This window comes from Phocoena sinus, chromosome 8 (assembly GCF_008692025.1).
Source record: "Phocoena sinus isolate mPhoSin1 chromosome 8, mPhoSin1.pri, whole genome shotgun sequence".
Lineage (NCBI taxonomy): Eukaryota > Metazoa > Chordata > Mammalia > Artiodactyla > Phocoenidae > Phocoena > Phocoena sinus.
The window spans coordinates 74,440,069-74,454,119 of NC_045770.1; the positions used below are offsets into that span (position 1 = coordinate 74,440,069).

Consider the following 14,051-nt stretch of genomic DNA (forward strand, 5'->3'; position numbering starts at 1 on the left):
TCAGCGGCAGTCTTGAAGATGTCAGCCCATGTTTCCAGTGTGGGAAAATGGTCCCTGGCTCTAGAGGGGGCAGAGCAAATCTTATCTACAAATTATTTTGTATGTTCTGTCTGGGACTATCTGAAGGACTGATGCAAGGCACTTACCTCTATTTCACCTAACTCGGAATTCTCCCAGGCCAAAAAAATTGGTGGACATTTCTTGAAAATATTGCAAAGCTACCAAACAATCTGGGGCAAAAGCTTACAGTTGACACACACTAGACAATCTAGAGATAGGAGGAAGAGCTGAGGAGAGAGATTCTTTGGGCAGTTTAAGGCATTCAAAAGTAATCATGTATATGGGGAATTTAGAGAGCTCTATGCATGCCCAGAGCAAGATTCATGATCAGAAAAGACCTGAGAATACCGTAAGCATTCACTTTGGGCTGATCCCTAGGATCAGTGCAGGCATGGCTAAGCGTTAAATGAGGGCTCCAGCATATAGCATGCTCTCCCCCAGCTTTCCCCCTCTCCCAGCTCCTGGCATTCAAGGAAATCTTGGTCTAAAAACTTTCTGAACACAAGATCCAGAACAGAGATTTTAGTGACCAGACATAATAAGGAATACAGTCTCTATAAAAATAGAGGGCTTCCCTGGTGGCACAGTGGTTGAGAGTCTGCCTGCCAATGCAGGGGACACGGGTTCGTGCCCCGGTCCAGGAAGATCCCACATGCTGCGGAGCGGCTGGGACCGTGAGCCATGGCCACTGAGCCTGCGTACTGCAAAAAAAAAAAAAAAAAGCCCCCATGATTGGTTTAAGGCTCTGCTGTTGCTACCTTCAAGTTTTCAATAAGTTTTGAACAAGGGACTCTGCAAATTAGGTAGCTGATCCTGAATAGTTTATAGGGGGGCTTACTTGTTTCTTATTGGTCACATTAATTTACCAAGGTCAGAACTGTGTCTGTTTTATTCAGCAAGTGCTTCAAATAGTATCAGGTGCACAGTTGGCAGATGATGTACTCTTAACATGAATGAATAAATGCACTAGCTATGAATCTGCCTTATTTGTAAAGTGCAAAGATGTCTCTCATAAAGGTAATGCAGATTGTATAAGAATATATATATTAAAAGCACCCAGCACTTAGTAGGTTTACAGCATGCATTCCTTCTCCTTCCTTCTTATGTATTTAATGCTCCGTATACGCTTAACTCTATACTGTAGTAAAGACAGACACTTTTGATGCCTTTTAGGGACTTCTGTTTTAGTTGGGAGCTTGTGATTAAGACAGGGAGAATAGTTTGTCCTGTTATCTATTCCAGCTTGATGACTGTATGATTCTCTGTAGATATAAGGAATCCTTGCTTAAGAGCCCAAATACCTGATACAGGCAGAAAACACAACGGGTGTTTACAGACTTGGACAATCATTTTCCTGCGGAGGTGGGTTGTGGGGATGAGGAAGAGAGTACCAACAATTATTAACTGCTTTCTACGCTCTAGACCTAGTCTGGCTGTACATATATTATCTTAGTTAATTATGTGTCACCTTCAGAGAATCCTAATAAAGTAGTTATTATAATTGTCCCTCTGTATCCTGTGTCCAACACCCCTGTGGATACCAAAATCCATGGAAGCTCAAGTCCCTTATATAAAATCCATGTATGCTGTGAACTGTGCATCTGTGGTTACAAGGGGCCGACTGTGTTATCCCTACTGTGTAAATCAGGCAATGGGGCTCAGAAAGATTAAGCAACTTGCCAGTCTCACGTAGTTTGCAAGTGATGGAAATAGGATTGAAGCTTAGAACTTTCTTTTTCAATATTTTTGCTTATTCAGTCAACAAATATTTTTTAGGGGCTTGCTTGCTATGTACTAGTCACTGTGTTAGATGGTGGAGTATTTCACTTAGGTATGCCATGTCCTGTGGAGGAGACAGACCTGTCTTTTTCCAGGGCTCTAGCCCAAAGAAACAGGTGGTCCCAGTGAGAAGCACCAAAAGGAGGTGGCAGTTCCACACACCACATCTCCCTAGGGAGCATTGTGATTCTCCTTGTTCCCCTATAGGAGTAGCTCCATCCCATAGCTCTTTAGAAGGAAACCTTTCAAAACTCATCTCCCTATATACCAGCCCGTGTTTCATTCCATCCTTTGGAGAGATGAGATGGCTGGGGTAGGGGGAATGTATCACTGTCTCATTACAGAAATTATCTTGATCAATGCTGCAGAAATCTCCCTGTAAAAGAGGCAGTCACTTCTCCGATGACTTCTCAGGCTTTTAATATATACCTGGTAGAAGCTGCCTCCTGGGTCCAAGAACCACACCTGCCTTTTGGCTCCAGAACTAAATAATGCTTATGTTGTGTTTTCAGGTTAAAACTGTAGTGTTCTCTATTTTAAGTATGCATACATCATTTCATAGGCAAAGTAAAAGCAAAAGCTCACTTGTCAAACCTAATTTCTGGGTCCTGGTGCATCGTTATGAATAGTGCAATGAAGGTGCTGCTGATAAAAGAGCAGAGGGTGGAATCACTTGCTTGTTGCTTGGCTCGTAAGCCTCTGGCTTTAGTTACTTCCTATCAGAGACACAGAACACAGGCTGGGAATTTCTTTGCTTCAAAACAGCATTCATTTGAGAAAATAGTTGGCCAGTAGTGATAGGCTTATCTGAATCTTCTGATTGTCATAGGTTTTCATTATCAAGGTGGCTGCCTACCACTCAATTTCCCTTTGATGCATTCTAAAATGATTATGCTGTCATTATTCCAGAGGGTAAGCCTAGGTGAATCACAGTGCTTCAGAGGTTTGGGTGTTCTGACAGTTTCTAAATAGTTGAGATCTCGTGGAGAATTCCCATCTCAAAGCCCTTCACAGAGGACAAGCCTTTCTGTCTCTGTCTCTCGCTATTTTTCTGTCTGGTGAACTTGGGTCTGAAACCGTTCCCTTACCTGGACTTCACTGTCTCCTTAACAGCTGAGCTGTCACTGGGAAGTGAAATTACTTTTTTTTTAATGCCACAGCTGTTGTTTTTTTTTTTTTTTTTTTTACCTCAGCTGGTTCCCATAATTCCACAGATGGTAAACATATGTTTATAGGCACATAGAAAAAGAAGCTATATTGGATTCCTCCCATCTCTAATTCTCACTTTTCCTTTCATGCAGAAAGTCAAAGTCACAGAACTGGGGAATCTTACATATTTGTAGATTAATATTTCTGTGCATTAAGGCTTTGGAAACAGCAGGACAGCTAATGATATGCTAATGAACTGACAGTTTTTATTGATCATAATGAAAGTCGACAAGTGTCTTTCTTGGCTTTTATGCAAGCTGGAATATTTTATTAACTGTCTTCAGGGCAGAAATACATAATTGGCTGCATTGTGAAAATCCTCCTTGTCGGTTTCCCAAGTCTTACTTTTTGCTAGCCTGCTGCCAAGGCTTGGGTCCTTGCCAGTTTATAAACAGAACACATCCTCATCCATATATTTACATGCCTTCCAGGAACTCTCCCCACCTCCTTTTCCTTTCCCTTTTAAAGCAATTTGTTTCAGTGTTTTAGCATACAAAAAAATGGAAGCATTTTCTTCAATGTAAACAGAGATCTGCAGGGAAATAAGAGCGTTAAAAAAAGAATTAGCATTTGTTTGGCGGCAAAGCTGCTTTCATTTGTATCAGAAAGCTCCAAGTGTTCGTAGGGTTTGCCTAATAGTTATTCCATACAGAAGAGGATAATAATGGCTTAATTTTTCTAATCTTTTTATTGCATCTTCCTATATTTCTTACTATGAAATGAGTAAATGTTCTTGGAACCACGGAAATAATGGGCATCAGTGCCCCAGACAAAAAACCCATAATGTATAACCTGCCTGGTACAAATTTAGTTTTCAGTGCCTGGTGAGCTGAGTGCAGGGGGAAGTAGAAGGTGGCAACAGGTGGATGTCACAAAGAGGAAAAAATATCTGTTTTTCTTCTTTCCATCGTACTGATAGTAAAAGCTTATTAATTTGGGTTCTGCCCCTTAGGGAATTTTTTAGATCCTCAGAGGGGCTGAGATTTAGCATTGCACTAACAACAAGAAAATGGATTGTTTAGCAAATTAATAGTGCAAATAAGATTGCGGGGGAGAATGTTAGGCTACCTAAAAGGACCTCAGTTTTCCAGCATTGAAAAACTGTTTTAGCAAGCTGTTAGTATCTAATGCAAATAATTCATTATGGCTGGGTGAATACTATCTTTCCACGAAGGCAGTTAAGATAGAACCTCACTTTGATAACAGGACTTCCTTGTAGCACCATTTTGTGCTACAAAGCCCACATAACTGTGAGACTTTCTCAAATGATATATTTTACTTACACTGTGTTGCAGTGGCCCAGCCCTCATCTGGAGTTAGTAGACCTGTAGTTGATGGCCTAAGATTAAGGTGTCCTTTAGGAAAGCTAATTAAAGTATCAGAGCTTTAGATTTTTCATAGGTCAGATGACCAGGTAATCTGGTCCTAGATCAGTAGTTTTCATCGGGCATCTCAAAATCACCTCAGAACCACTGTCAAAATTTCATACATGACTGTGCTCCCTCACCCTCCTCTAAAATTCTGATATGTTCCCCTAGTTTAACAACTAGCATTCTACATGATTTTCACAGACTCTTAACAGCTGTGAAAATTATAGTTCAATATTGCGTCAGGGAGGAAGAAATTTTCCTCTACCCTTCTAGGTTCTTCTGACAAGTCTAAGAATTCAATTGACATGAGACCAATGAACAGAAACTCAAAACAAATTTTAATAACATGTACACATGGCAGAGACCCAGGAAAACTGAGTAGCTTACCAAAATAGCTGAAACCCTCACCTTAAATACTGTCTTCAGCTAAAGACAACAACAGAGAGTGTGGTGGTAGGTCTTTGGGATTCAAGGGGAGGTAGGCAATTCACACGGAGATGGCAAAGCAAATGTTCAGTAAATAAATGTTTGCTGGGCCATGCAGAGACAATGGGATGCAGAGCGCACGCTGATCTCTAAGTTGCCCCACCACACCTAGTTCATATTCCTTGCAGATATTTCTGATGACAGTTCTATTCTGGGAACAGGCCCTCTATCTAAATTCTTTTAGGCAGTTAGGGGGAAGGTCAGAGTTTCTTCCTGAGTCTTTTGGGTCTTGATTGTTTTCAGGTCTAAATAATCTGCATGCCAGTGAGACATTTTGAGTGGCAAATTTTGCTCTCTTACAATTATATAATTTATAGTTTTTAGGAATTTGATGCAGGTTAGGTATTGATTGTACCTACTTCGCGAAATATGCTATGATAGGAATGGCAGGGAAAGCTGAGGTGGAAACCTATGATTTTTGCTTTCATAGTTTTTATAATTTAGTGATTTGGTTAGTTGCCATTCAGTTCCAAATCGGTAAGATTTTATTCTGTTCATGTACTGGATGCAGGTGCTACTTTCACCACTCTGAACTTGTAAGGAGTAAACACTCTTGCTCCAGAAAATCCAAGTGATTGACAACAGGGCAGGGTTTTTCAAAGTGGGGCCCCTTGACCTTTCATGGGAATCCTTTGGGACGGCTTTTTAAAAATGATGATTCCTGGGCCCACTCCAACCCTCCTGAAACAGAGTCCGGGGTTGATCCAGGAATCTGAATGTTAAACAAATACTCAGTGTGATTCTTAAGAAACTGGCAGTTTGAGAAATACTGCTGTGGTGAATGGTACAAATGAGGTCCACTAGTTATATAGGCCCAGCCAGAGTTTTTCTTTTTTTTTTTTCAGTTAAGTGTAGATACATTTAAAGTTAAATGAAGAGAAATAATAGAAATTCTGTCTCTTTATCCCTTATTTCATCTTTTCTGGGGAGAAGTTGCTGTGCTCTAAGGTACATTTTCATCTATAGAAATCCTCCCAGATGATTTTTCTGGGAGAAATAAGGCTGATCGAGCTTCTTTGTTGTTTGTTGCTTTATACTTTATAAAACTCCGTTTTCTAAAGAAAACTACAGGCTCAGCAAATGCTTCTTTTATTGACAAATGTCCGGGCACTAAGTACAGTTGGCCCTCTGTCTGCAGGTTCCACATCCGCAGAATCAACCAATGTCAGTCTACGGTTGGTTGACTCCATGAATGCTGAACCTGTGTGTGCAGAGGGCCTACCGTGCTATGCCCTTTTATATAAAAGACTTGAGCATCCGTGGATTTTGGTATCTGTGGTGGGTGGGTGGTGGAGCGGGAAGGGAGGGTCCCAGAACCACCACCTTCCAGCTACTGAGGGATGACTCTAGTTCATGTGACAATTCAGTGCAAGACCTTTTGGTTCTTGTCATGGGGAGGTACTGGGATATATACACAGGTATGTATTTATAGGTTCACATACATACACTCACACTTCTTTGGGTTACAGTTGGTATTTGTACAGTACATTGCCACCCTTCATTTAATCCAGCATGGAATTACATCCGTTCAGATACATTAGCATTCCCATCTTGATTCATTTGGCAAGAACATGTCTTTATGCCAGTATGTGGGCTGACCCTCATGACCTCTTTTTCAGAAAAAACATCAAGTGCCTTGAGTTTTTGTGTTGATAGCGATTGAGAAGCTGTCAGTTCTTATTTCCATGTTTGTTCGAGTCAACATCATTGATCTTCACCTAATGATCTGTGTAACACACACGCGTGTGCCGGAGATTAAAAGTGGAAAGACAGAGGAGGGAGGCAGGTGGAAGAAAGGTGTGGGAGAGGCAATTAGTAGTTTATAAAGTGACAAAATCAGTCATTAAGAAAACAAAAGGAATACTGCCATGTATAATATATGTTGCTACAGGATAAGTGGATGGGAAATCCTTTTCAAATGGACTTTTTTTTTTTTTTTTTTTTTTGCGGTACACATGCCTCTCACTGCTGTGGCCTCTCCCATTGCGGAGCACAGGCTCCGGACACGCAGGCTCAGCGGCCATGGCTCACGGGCCCAGCCGCTCCGCGGCATGTGGGATCTTCCCGGACCGGGGCACGAACCCATGTCCCCTGCATTGGCAGGCGGACTCTCAACCACTGCGCCACCACGGAAGCCCTCAAATGGACTTTTTATTTGTTTTGGCAAAGATAATACCATTACAAATATAGACCAGGTTTCTGAGGGCCCTTTCCGTGGCTGATAAAAATAAGAATGATTTAGGCTCTTCTAACCGGCAGGTATTAGATAGACCTCATCCTTTCCTGGTATGTGTGCTTTTGCCACTTTGGCATCAGGGAGGGTGACCACCTGTCCCGGTTTGCCTTGGAATCTCTCGGTTTTAGCACTGAAATCTCTAGATCCCAGGCAAACCTGAATAGTTGGTCACTATAACTTCATCCATATTCAGCCTCATTAGACAGATATTTTCTGATGTGTATTTAGTTCTCTCTGATGGGCTGTTCTTTGAGGGAAATCTATCGCCTTGTCTGCTGTGGACTGATTTTTTCTTTTATCTTGAAAGTTAGCAAAAGCACAGAGATCTAAACTGTGACACTTTCAGTTTGGACGCCTGTTTCACTGACCCAGCACTTGAGTGCTAGAAGCTTCTGTAGCTTTTGCATACAGCAGTTCTTTTTCCAGATGAAGCAGCTGAAGCTCAGAGAGGGTGGTTGTCTTATTAAGTCCAGCCAGTTAGCTACAAATGGATCCAGACCTTAAACCTTGGGCCCCTGACTGCCAATCCCATGCTTTTCTCAAATTCCTCACATGTGCTTGAAAGGCACCCCGGCCTCTCAGAGGAGTTAATTTGCTTCGAAAAACTGAGCAACTTTGTGCCAGGAAGAAGCTGATTGACTTAGACTGTGCTCCATTAATTGCTCCCTGTAATTCCCCAGCAAGAGATGACAAATTCATTTTGAAGAGCTGTGGCAGGCACCTCCTTCCCATGGTGAGGCTGTCTCTTCTCGTAATCACGGACACTGCATCATCCTCGAAGAGGAAGAGGTTAATCAAAGTATCTAATTCGGAGGAAGAGGCCTTGTGACCCTGTTATTTCTATTAATATTTCCAGTTAATACTTTATCTTGGAATAATAAGCAGAGACAGCATTTGCTGACTACCTTCCGCTGTTTAGAAGATGAGCACATAAATGTTAAATGTTGCTTCCTCTGAAAGACTCACCACACTATCATAAGCCTATATTTTATTTATAGATTAAGCTCAGTATTCTGAACCAGCTTCTACATGTTCCATCTGTTCTGTAATATCTCTTCCATCAAATCAGGAAAAAATACCCTAAAAACGGAATCTTGAAACTCAATGTGAAAAATCCAAAAGCCAAGTCAATATTTTCATTGCGAGATGGCGGCCCCAAACACTTTGTTAAATTAGGGCTGTTCTTCCAGACTAAGTTGCAGAACTAAAAGACCACCTTTTATCCACAATGATGTGTGGAGCAAATCTTAAGACTCACCAGCAAAGACTCATGTTACTCAAGTAGCTGAGAGCAGGGTTCTTAAGGAGTCTTCCCCATGTCTAATTTTATTTCCTAGACTAATGAATCAGTAGAGCACTTTAGTCTAATATGTTCCTATTGTAGCTTTTTCCCACTTAAAAAAATCCTGTAAATCAGCAGTATTTAATGTTCCAAGATGACTAGGGCATTGAGGAGAATTTTTATTGCATCAATGTCTTTATAGTTGGACGGTTTGAGAACATTGACTGATGGATCCTTAGTTCTGTGATATCATTAGCATAAACCAGTGGTAAGTAATTGTAGCTTTCTCAAGATGAATGGATATTTTGAGACTTTTTAGAAGAGGATGGTTTGGAGTAGGTCAGTGTGCACTAAGGCCAACTCACCTTCTGAACATGGCTATCAGTCTTGCTAAAAAAAAGAAAAGAAAACTTCCCTGCAAAGAGCATGTGACAGGGGCCATTTGAACTGGTAACTGTAATACTGATTGCCACCTCTCTCTTCTGTTATCAAGGGGATTATCCAAGATGGGAAAATCATCTTTATGCCGAATGGATACTTAACACAGTGTCCGAACCTGAATCGCAGTAAGTAGCAACTTAAAGCATTTCTGAATTATTAATATCATATAGCTTGTTGATAATATCAGAGAAGCACTTCAGGAAGGATACAAACTGTTTACATTGTTGACTTATGAGGTGGTGGGGTTAGTGAGAGATTTTATGTATGCTAAAATACTTCTGTGTCTTAGGATTTTTAAAAAGCTTACGTATTATTTGTAGAATTAACATCTGAAGGTAAGAAGAGATTATATGAGCCGTTTTGGGTCTGTAGGTTAATATAGAAAGTTATGTTTCATATAATTATATAAATATACGTTTATAAACTATTTTTTAAACTTCTTGACTTGGATATATATGAGTGTACTTTTGTTGCTTCTGTGATAATTCACAATTCTTTAGTCCCAATAAAAATGAGAGTTTAGTTTAAATTTTAAAATGTTTTCAAGGTAAAAACATACTGTCCTTTTCAGTTAGTCCTTGTTCCTTTCTTTTTGCTTATCAATGAAAGGAAAAGATCTAGATCTGAAATCCTCTGTGAATTCACTCCAATTTTGAAGTCACACTTAACCAGAAAAGCGAAAACACTTTTATATAGCTAAACAACTACTGTTTAAAATATATATATATTTTCTGTTAACACAGTAACAACATTTATTTTATCTTTTCTTTATTGAGCTTGTCCAACTTGCAGTGATTTCTTAAGCCTGGTGCAAGGAATAATGGATTTACAAGAGCTTTTGGCCAAGATGACTGCAAAAGTAGGTATCTAAATTTCACTCGTGCTGTTTCATTTCTTTGTCCATCCTATCTGGAGTTTAGAGTGATACGCTATAATGGAAACATTTTTAGTGTTGGCATCTGCGATATGTTGCTATAAAATGGTTTATTCTTTCTCGAAATAGGACAACCTATAGTAAACATAACCATTTGCGCCTTTGATACTATTAGACTGTATCAAAATACTTAGTTGAAAAATGTTTGGAAGAAAAGCAATATGTATCAATGTATATTACCTGGGGGTGGAAAAGGAATTTGCCCGTTGGTTATTAAACCAGTAACACTGAGAGATGATATATGGTCAGAGTCACTGCTGCTTATAAGCTAATGCTTTTTGGATGCAAGAATCATTGCCAGTAGTCGGAAAGGGCAGAATAGCTATTGTTAGGAACAGATTATTGTCACAGGAAGGCATTATATCACATTTCTAATATACGATGCATTTCAAAACTGGTCCTGAGTTAAATAGTGAAGGAGGCAAAGTTTGCCTTTCAACACCTTCAGTTTTATAATTCTGCATCTCTCCCTCCTCCCCGTGATTCACTTAACAAGCATCTTTTGAGGATCTGCTATTTGCCAGGCACTGTGTTAGGCACGTAGGAGGCAGTGATGAAGAGGATGTGATTTCTACCCCAGAGACGTTCATATTGAGTGGCAGAGCCGGGGATGTAAACAATTAGGGGCTTTGATAATATATACTCATAACGTTTAGATTGATAATGAAAAGCCCTGAGCCTTGTGAGGAAAGGCGCTGAATAAATAGAAAACGTGGCCGATGCTGTTGTTATGGTACCGATCAGTCGTGGACGTGAGTTCCAGCCTAGGGCAGAGAAAGAATTTGGTTGGCCCTAAGAGACATTACGCTCTGCAAAAGGGCGAATTTTAATAACAGTGAAAATGATACCTTAATCCTGTTCTACCTGCGGCTGTGACTGCTCCTGCCATCAGCCGTAGCACGTGGAAAAAATCGGTGGGTAGGTCAGTCTTTGGGATGTACGGCTGTATTTTGGACTCAAAGACTATGCCGCTGAAGCTAGTGTTTCTGCTTCAAACTAGGTCTCTGGCCAAGTCCCCTTTTGTCTGCAAAGGAGAGCACTTTTGTAAAGAGAGAAACTAAAACTGAGATTCGAGAGATACTTTTCACTTCAGAGTACAGTGGAAATGTGAAACGTAGGCAATAATTTGCCTTCCCGGCTTGTGGCATAGAGAAGCTTTTATGTCATATCGTCTGAAGCAGCTTGATCTCAATACTGTGAATTATATTTTAGATCGCTACCAAATTTTTGGAACAAGGAACATGCCACTCAGCCTCAGGTGACTGTGGTTCTCCATCTCCTGGCGATGAGAGTGCCCTTTTTCATTCTCATTCTTTCCCGTTGCAGGAATGTCATTTTTCTCTTTTTAGCTGTACGTTATTATCTAGCAGCCACATTGAGTTCTGTCCACAAAACGTTATTGTGTAAAATGGCCATTTGTGAGGCGGAAGATATTTAATTGTGAGCAGAAAATGGTTTAATCCACCTTCTAAACACCCCCAGCACTTTGGAAGATTTATAAAAGTCTATTTCTTTCAAACTGTGAATAGAATTATAATTAGAAAACTGAGTACTTCCATCTTCACTGCAAAATTTGTAGTCTGTGATAATCTAGAAGAAGAGTTGGCAAACTTTTCTTGTAAGGAGCCAGCTAGTAAATTTTAGTCTTTATAGATCAAGAAGCAAAATTGAGAACATGATGTATATACTTATTTCACTTCAATATAATCAATCAATATAACATGAAAGGGGGCTTCCCTGGTGGCTCAGTGGTTAAGAATCTGCCTGCCAATGCAGGGGACACAGGTTTGAGCCCTGATCGGGGAAGATCCCACATGCCGCGGAGCAACTAAGCCCGTGCACCACAACTACTGAAGCCTGTGCACCACAACTGCTGAAGCCCGTGCACCTAGAGCCCGTGCTCCACAACAAGAAAAGCCACCGAATGAGAAACCCGCACACCTCACCTCAGTGAAGACCCAATGCAGCCAAAAAAATAATGATAATAATTAAATTTATAAAAGAAAAAAATATAACATGGAAGGATGCTCAACATTGCTAATCTTCAGGGAAATGCAAATCAGAACCACAATGATACATCACCTCACACCTGTCAGAATGACTATCATCAAAAACAACACAAGCAACAGATGCTGGCAAGGATGTGGAGGAAATGGAACCTTTGTACACTGTTGGTGGGAATGTAAGTTGCTACAGCCACTGTGGAAAATAATATGGAGGTTTCTCAAAAAAACTAAACTAGGACTACCATATGACCCAGCAATTCCATTCCTGGGTATATATCCAAAGAAAACAAAAATGCTAATTCAAAAAGATACATGCACCCCAGTGTTCATGGCAGCATTATATACAATTGCCAAGCTATGGGAACAACCTAAGTGTCCATCAACAGATGAATGGATAAAGAAGATGTGGTACACACACACACACACACACACACACACACACACACACACACACACACACACACAGGAATACTACTCAGCTGTAAAAAGAATGAAATTGTGCCATTCACAGCAACATCAATGGACTTGGAGGGCATTATCCTAAGTGAAATAAATCAGGGAAAAAACAAATGCTGTATATCACTTATATGCAGAATCGAAAATAATCTAAAAAATACAACAAACTAGTGAATATTTCAAAAAAGCAGCAGACTCACAGATACAGAGAACAAAATAGTGGTTACTAGTGGGGAGAGGGAAGTGGGGGAGGAGTGATGTAGGAGTGGTAGATTAAGAGGTACAAACTATTATATAATAAGCTACCAAGATATATTGTACAACACAGGGAATCTAGCCAATATTTTATAATAACTATAAATGGAGTATAACCTTTAAAAATTGTGAATCACTATATTGTACACAGGTAACTTATATAATGTATTGTACATCAACTACACTTCGATAAAAAAATAAAATATAACTACTGAAAAATGTAAAAGTTATTCTTAGCTCACAGGCCATACAAAAATAAGTGCTGGGCCAGATTTGGTCCATGGACCTTAGTTTGTCAACCCCTGATCTGGAATAAACTGGAAAGATATTCATATTAGGTAGTATTTATTGAGCATTTACTATGTGTTAGTTACAATGCTTAAACTTTTATATTCACTCTCTCTCTAATCCTTCCATCAATCCTCTGAGCTAGGTTTATTAGCCCACTGTCCAGATGAGAAGACTGAGTCCCAAGAAAGTTATGTAGCTTTTCCCAAGAAAAGTGGATGGCAAAGCCAAGGCTCAAACTTAGATTCTGTAAGTTGGATCATAACCGAGGAAGTTTATGGTTGGAGGAGAGAAGATTAGCAAGAGAACCAAAAGATGTAAAGAAGGAATGACTGATGGAGAGAGGGAGGTGGAAGCTACCAGTAGGAGGATGGCTATACCAGTGAGAAGAAGAATGAGCCCATAAGACGAGAGGAAAAGAGAAGTGTGTGTTCAGATGGTACCTGTTGGGAGTGAAACGTGAGCATAGAGCTTGTGGCAGCTTTTGAAGGAGGCATGTCAGGGCAGGAACAAGCCCTCTTAACTCACCCATCTGGTTACAGCCACTTGTTTTCCTTAGACAGATGTGGGAATTTTCTGAGTCCTGGGTTTACATTGTATGTCCTCCTGCCAGGACCGCACAGGGGTCACTGCTATTGCATTATCTCCTTAAGGGTTTTCAGATCATAGGGACTGCTCAGAATCAGACTGCTAACCTGGGATCAGCCAGATGAATTCTCAGCAAAGAATTCTTTAAGACTTCTGAAGGAAGATATTTCCCTCCAGCCAGTGCCATGGTCTGAGTAGGAAGGTCTTCCTTCTGAGCCTGGTGCAAACCTTGTTTCCTTTTCGTTCACTCTTAAGCTGAGGGTACAGCCCTTTGGGGCTGTACCTTGATGTAGGAGTTTCCTTTAAGACATCCCATCTTGGGCAGACCCTGTTCTCTATTTCCTCTGCCTGGCCCCCTGTGCGAGGCGGGAGCTTGAGGGCTCCATGTTTTGGCTGACGTCATGGAGGTTGGCTTTGGTGCTCACTCGCCTCCCTGGATCCCTGGCTGTCTGTTTTGGCCACTGTGGCTTTATTCCTTTTCTATCAGCTCCTGTGATGATTTTTAAAAGTTATGATTTGTGTATATTATCCAGCATTGTAGTTGGTTCAATTGGTGAAGTCTTTTAGGGTACCTTGTCTGCCATCTTGGTGGAAGCAGAGTGTAATACATCTCTTGGCAGAGTGAAGGAGATGGAGTCTGGAGTGCTAAGACAAACTGGAA

The 14,051-nt window shown here is 40.6% G+C and overlaps 1 protein-coding gene across 1 annotated transcript in view; it reads left to right on the top strand.

Moving 5' to 3' along the window:
- NELL1 (neural EGFL like 1) overlaps window positions 1-14,051 on the top strand; it is an 891,542-nt gene that overhangs the window by 177,261 nt on the left and 700,230 nt on the right. The window contains 2 exon segments of the mRNA XM_032640327.1: window positions 8,916-8,988; window positions 9,640-9,722. Of these exon segments, the coding sequence (XP_032496218.1) occupies window positions 8,916-8,988; window positions 9,640-9,722 (156 nt within the window).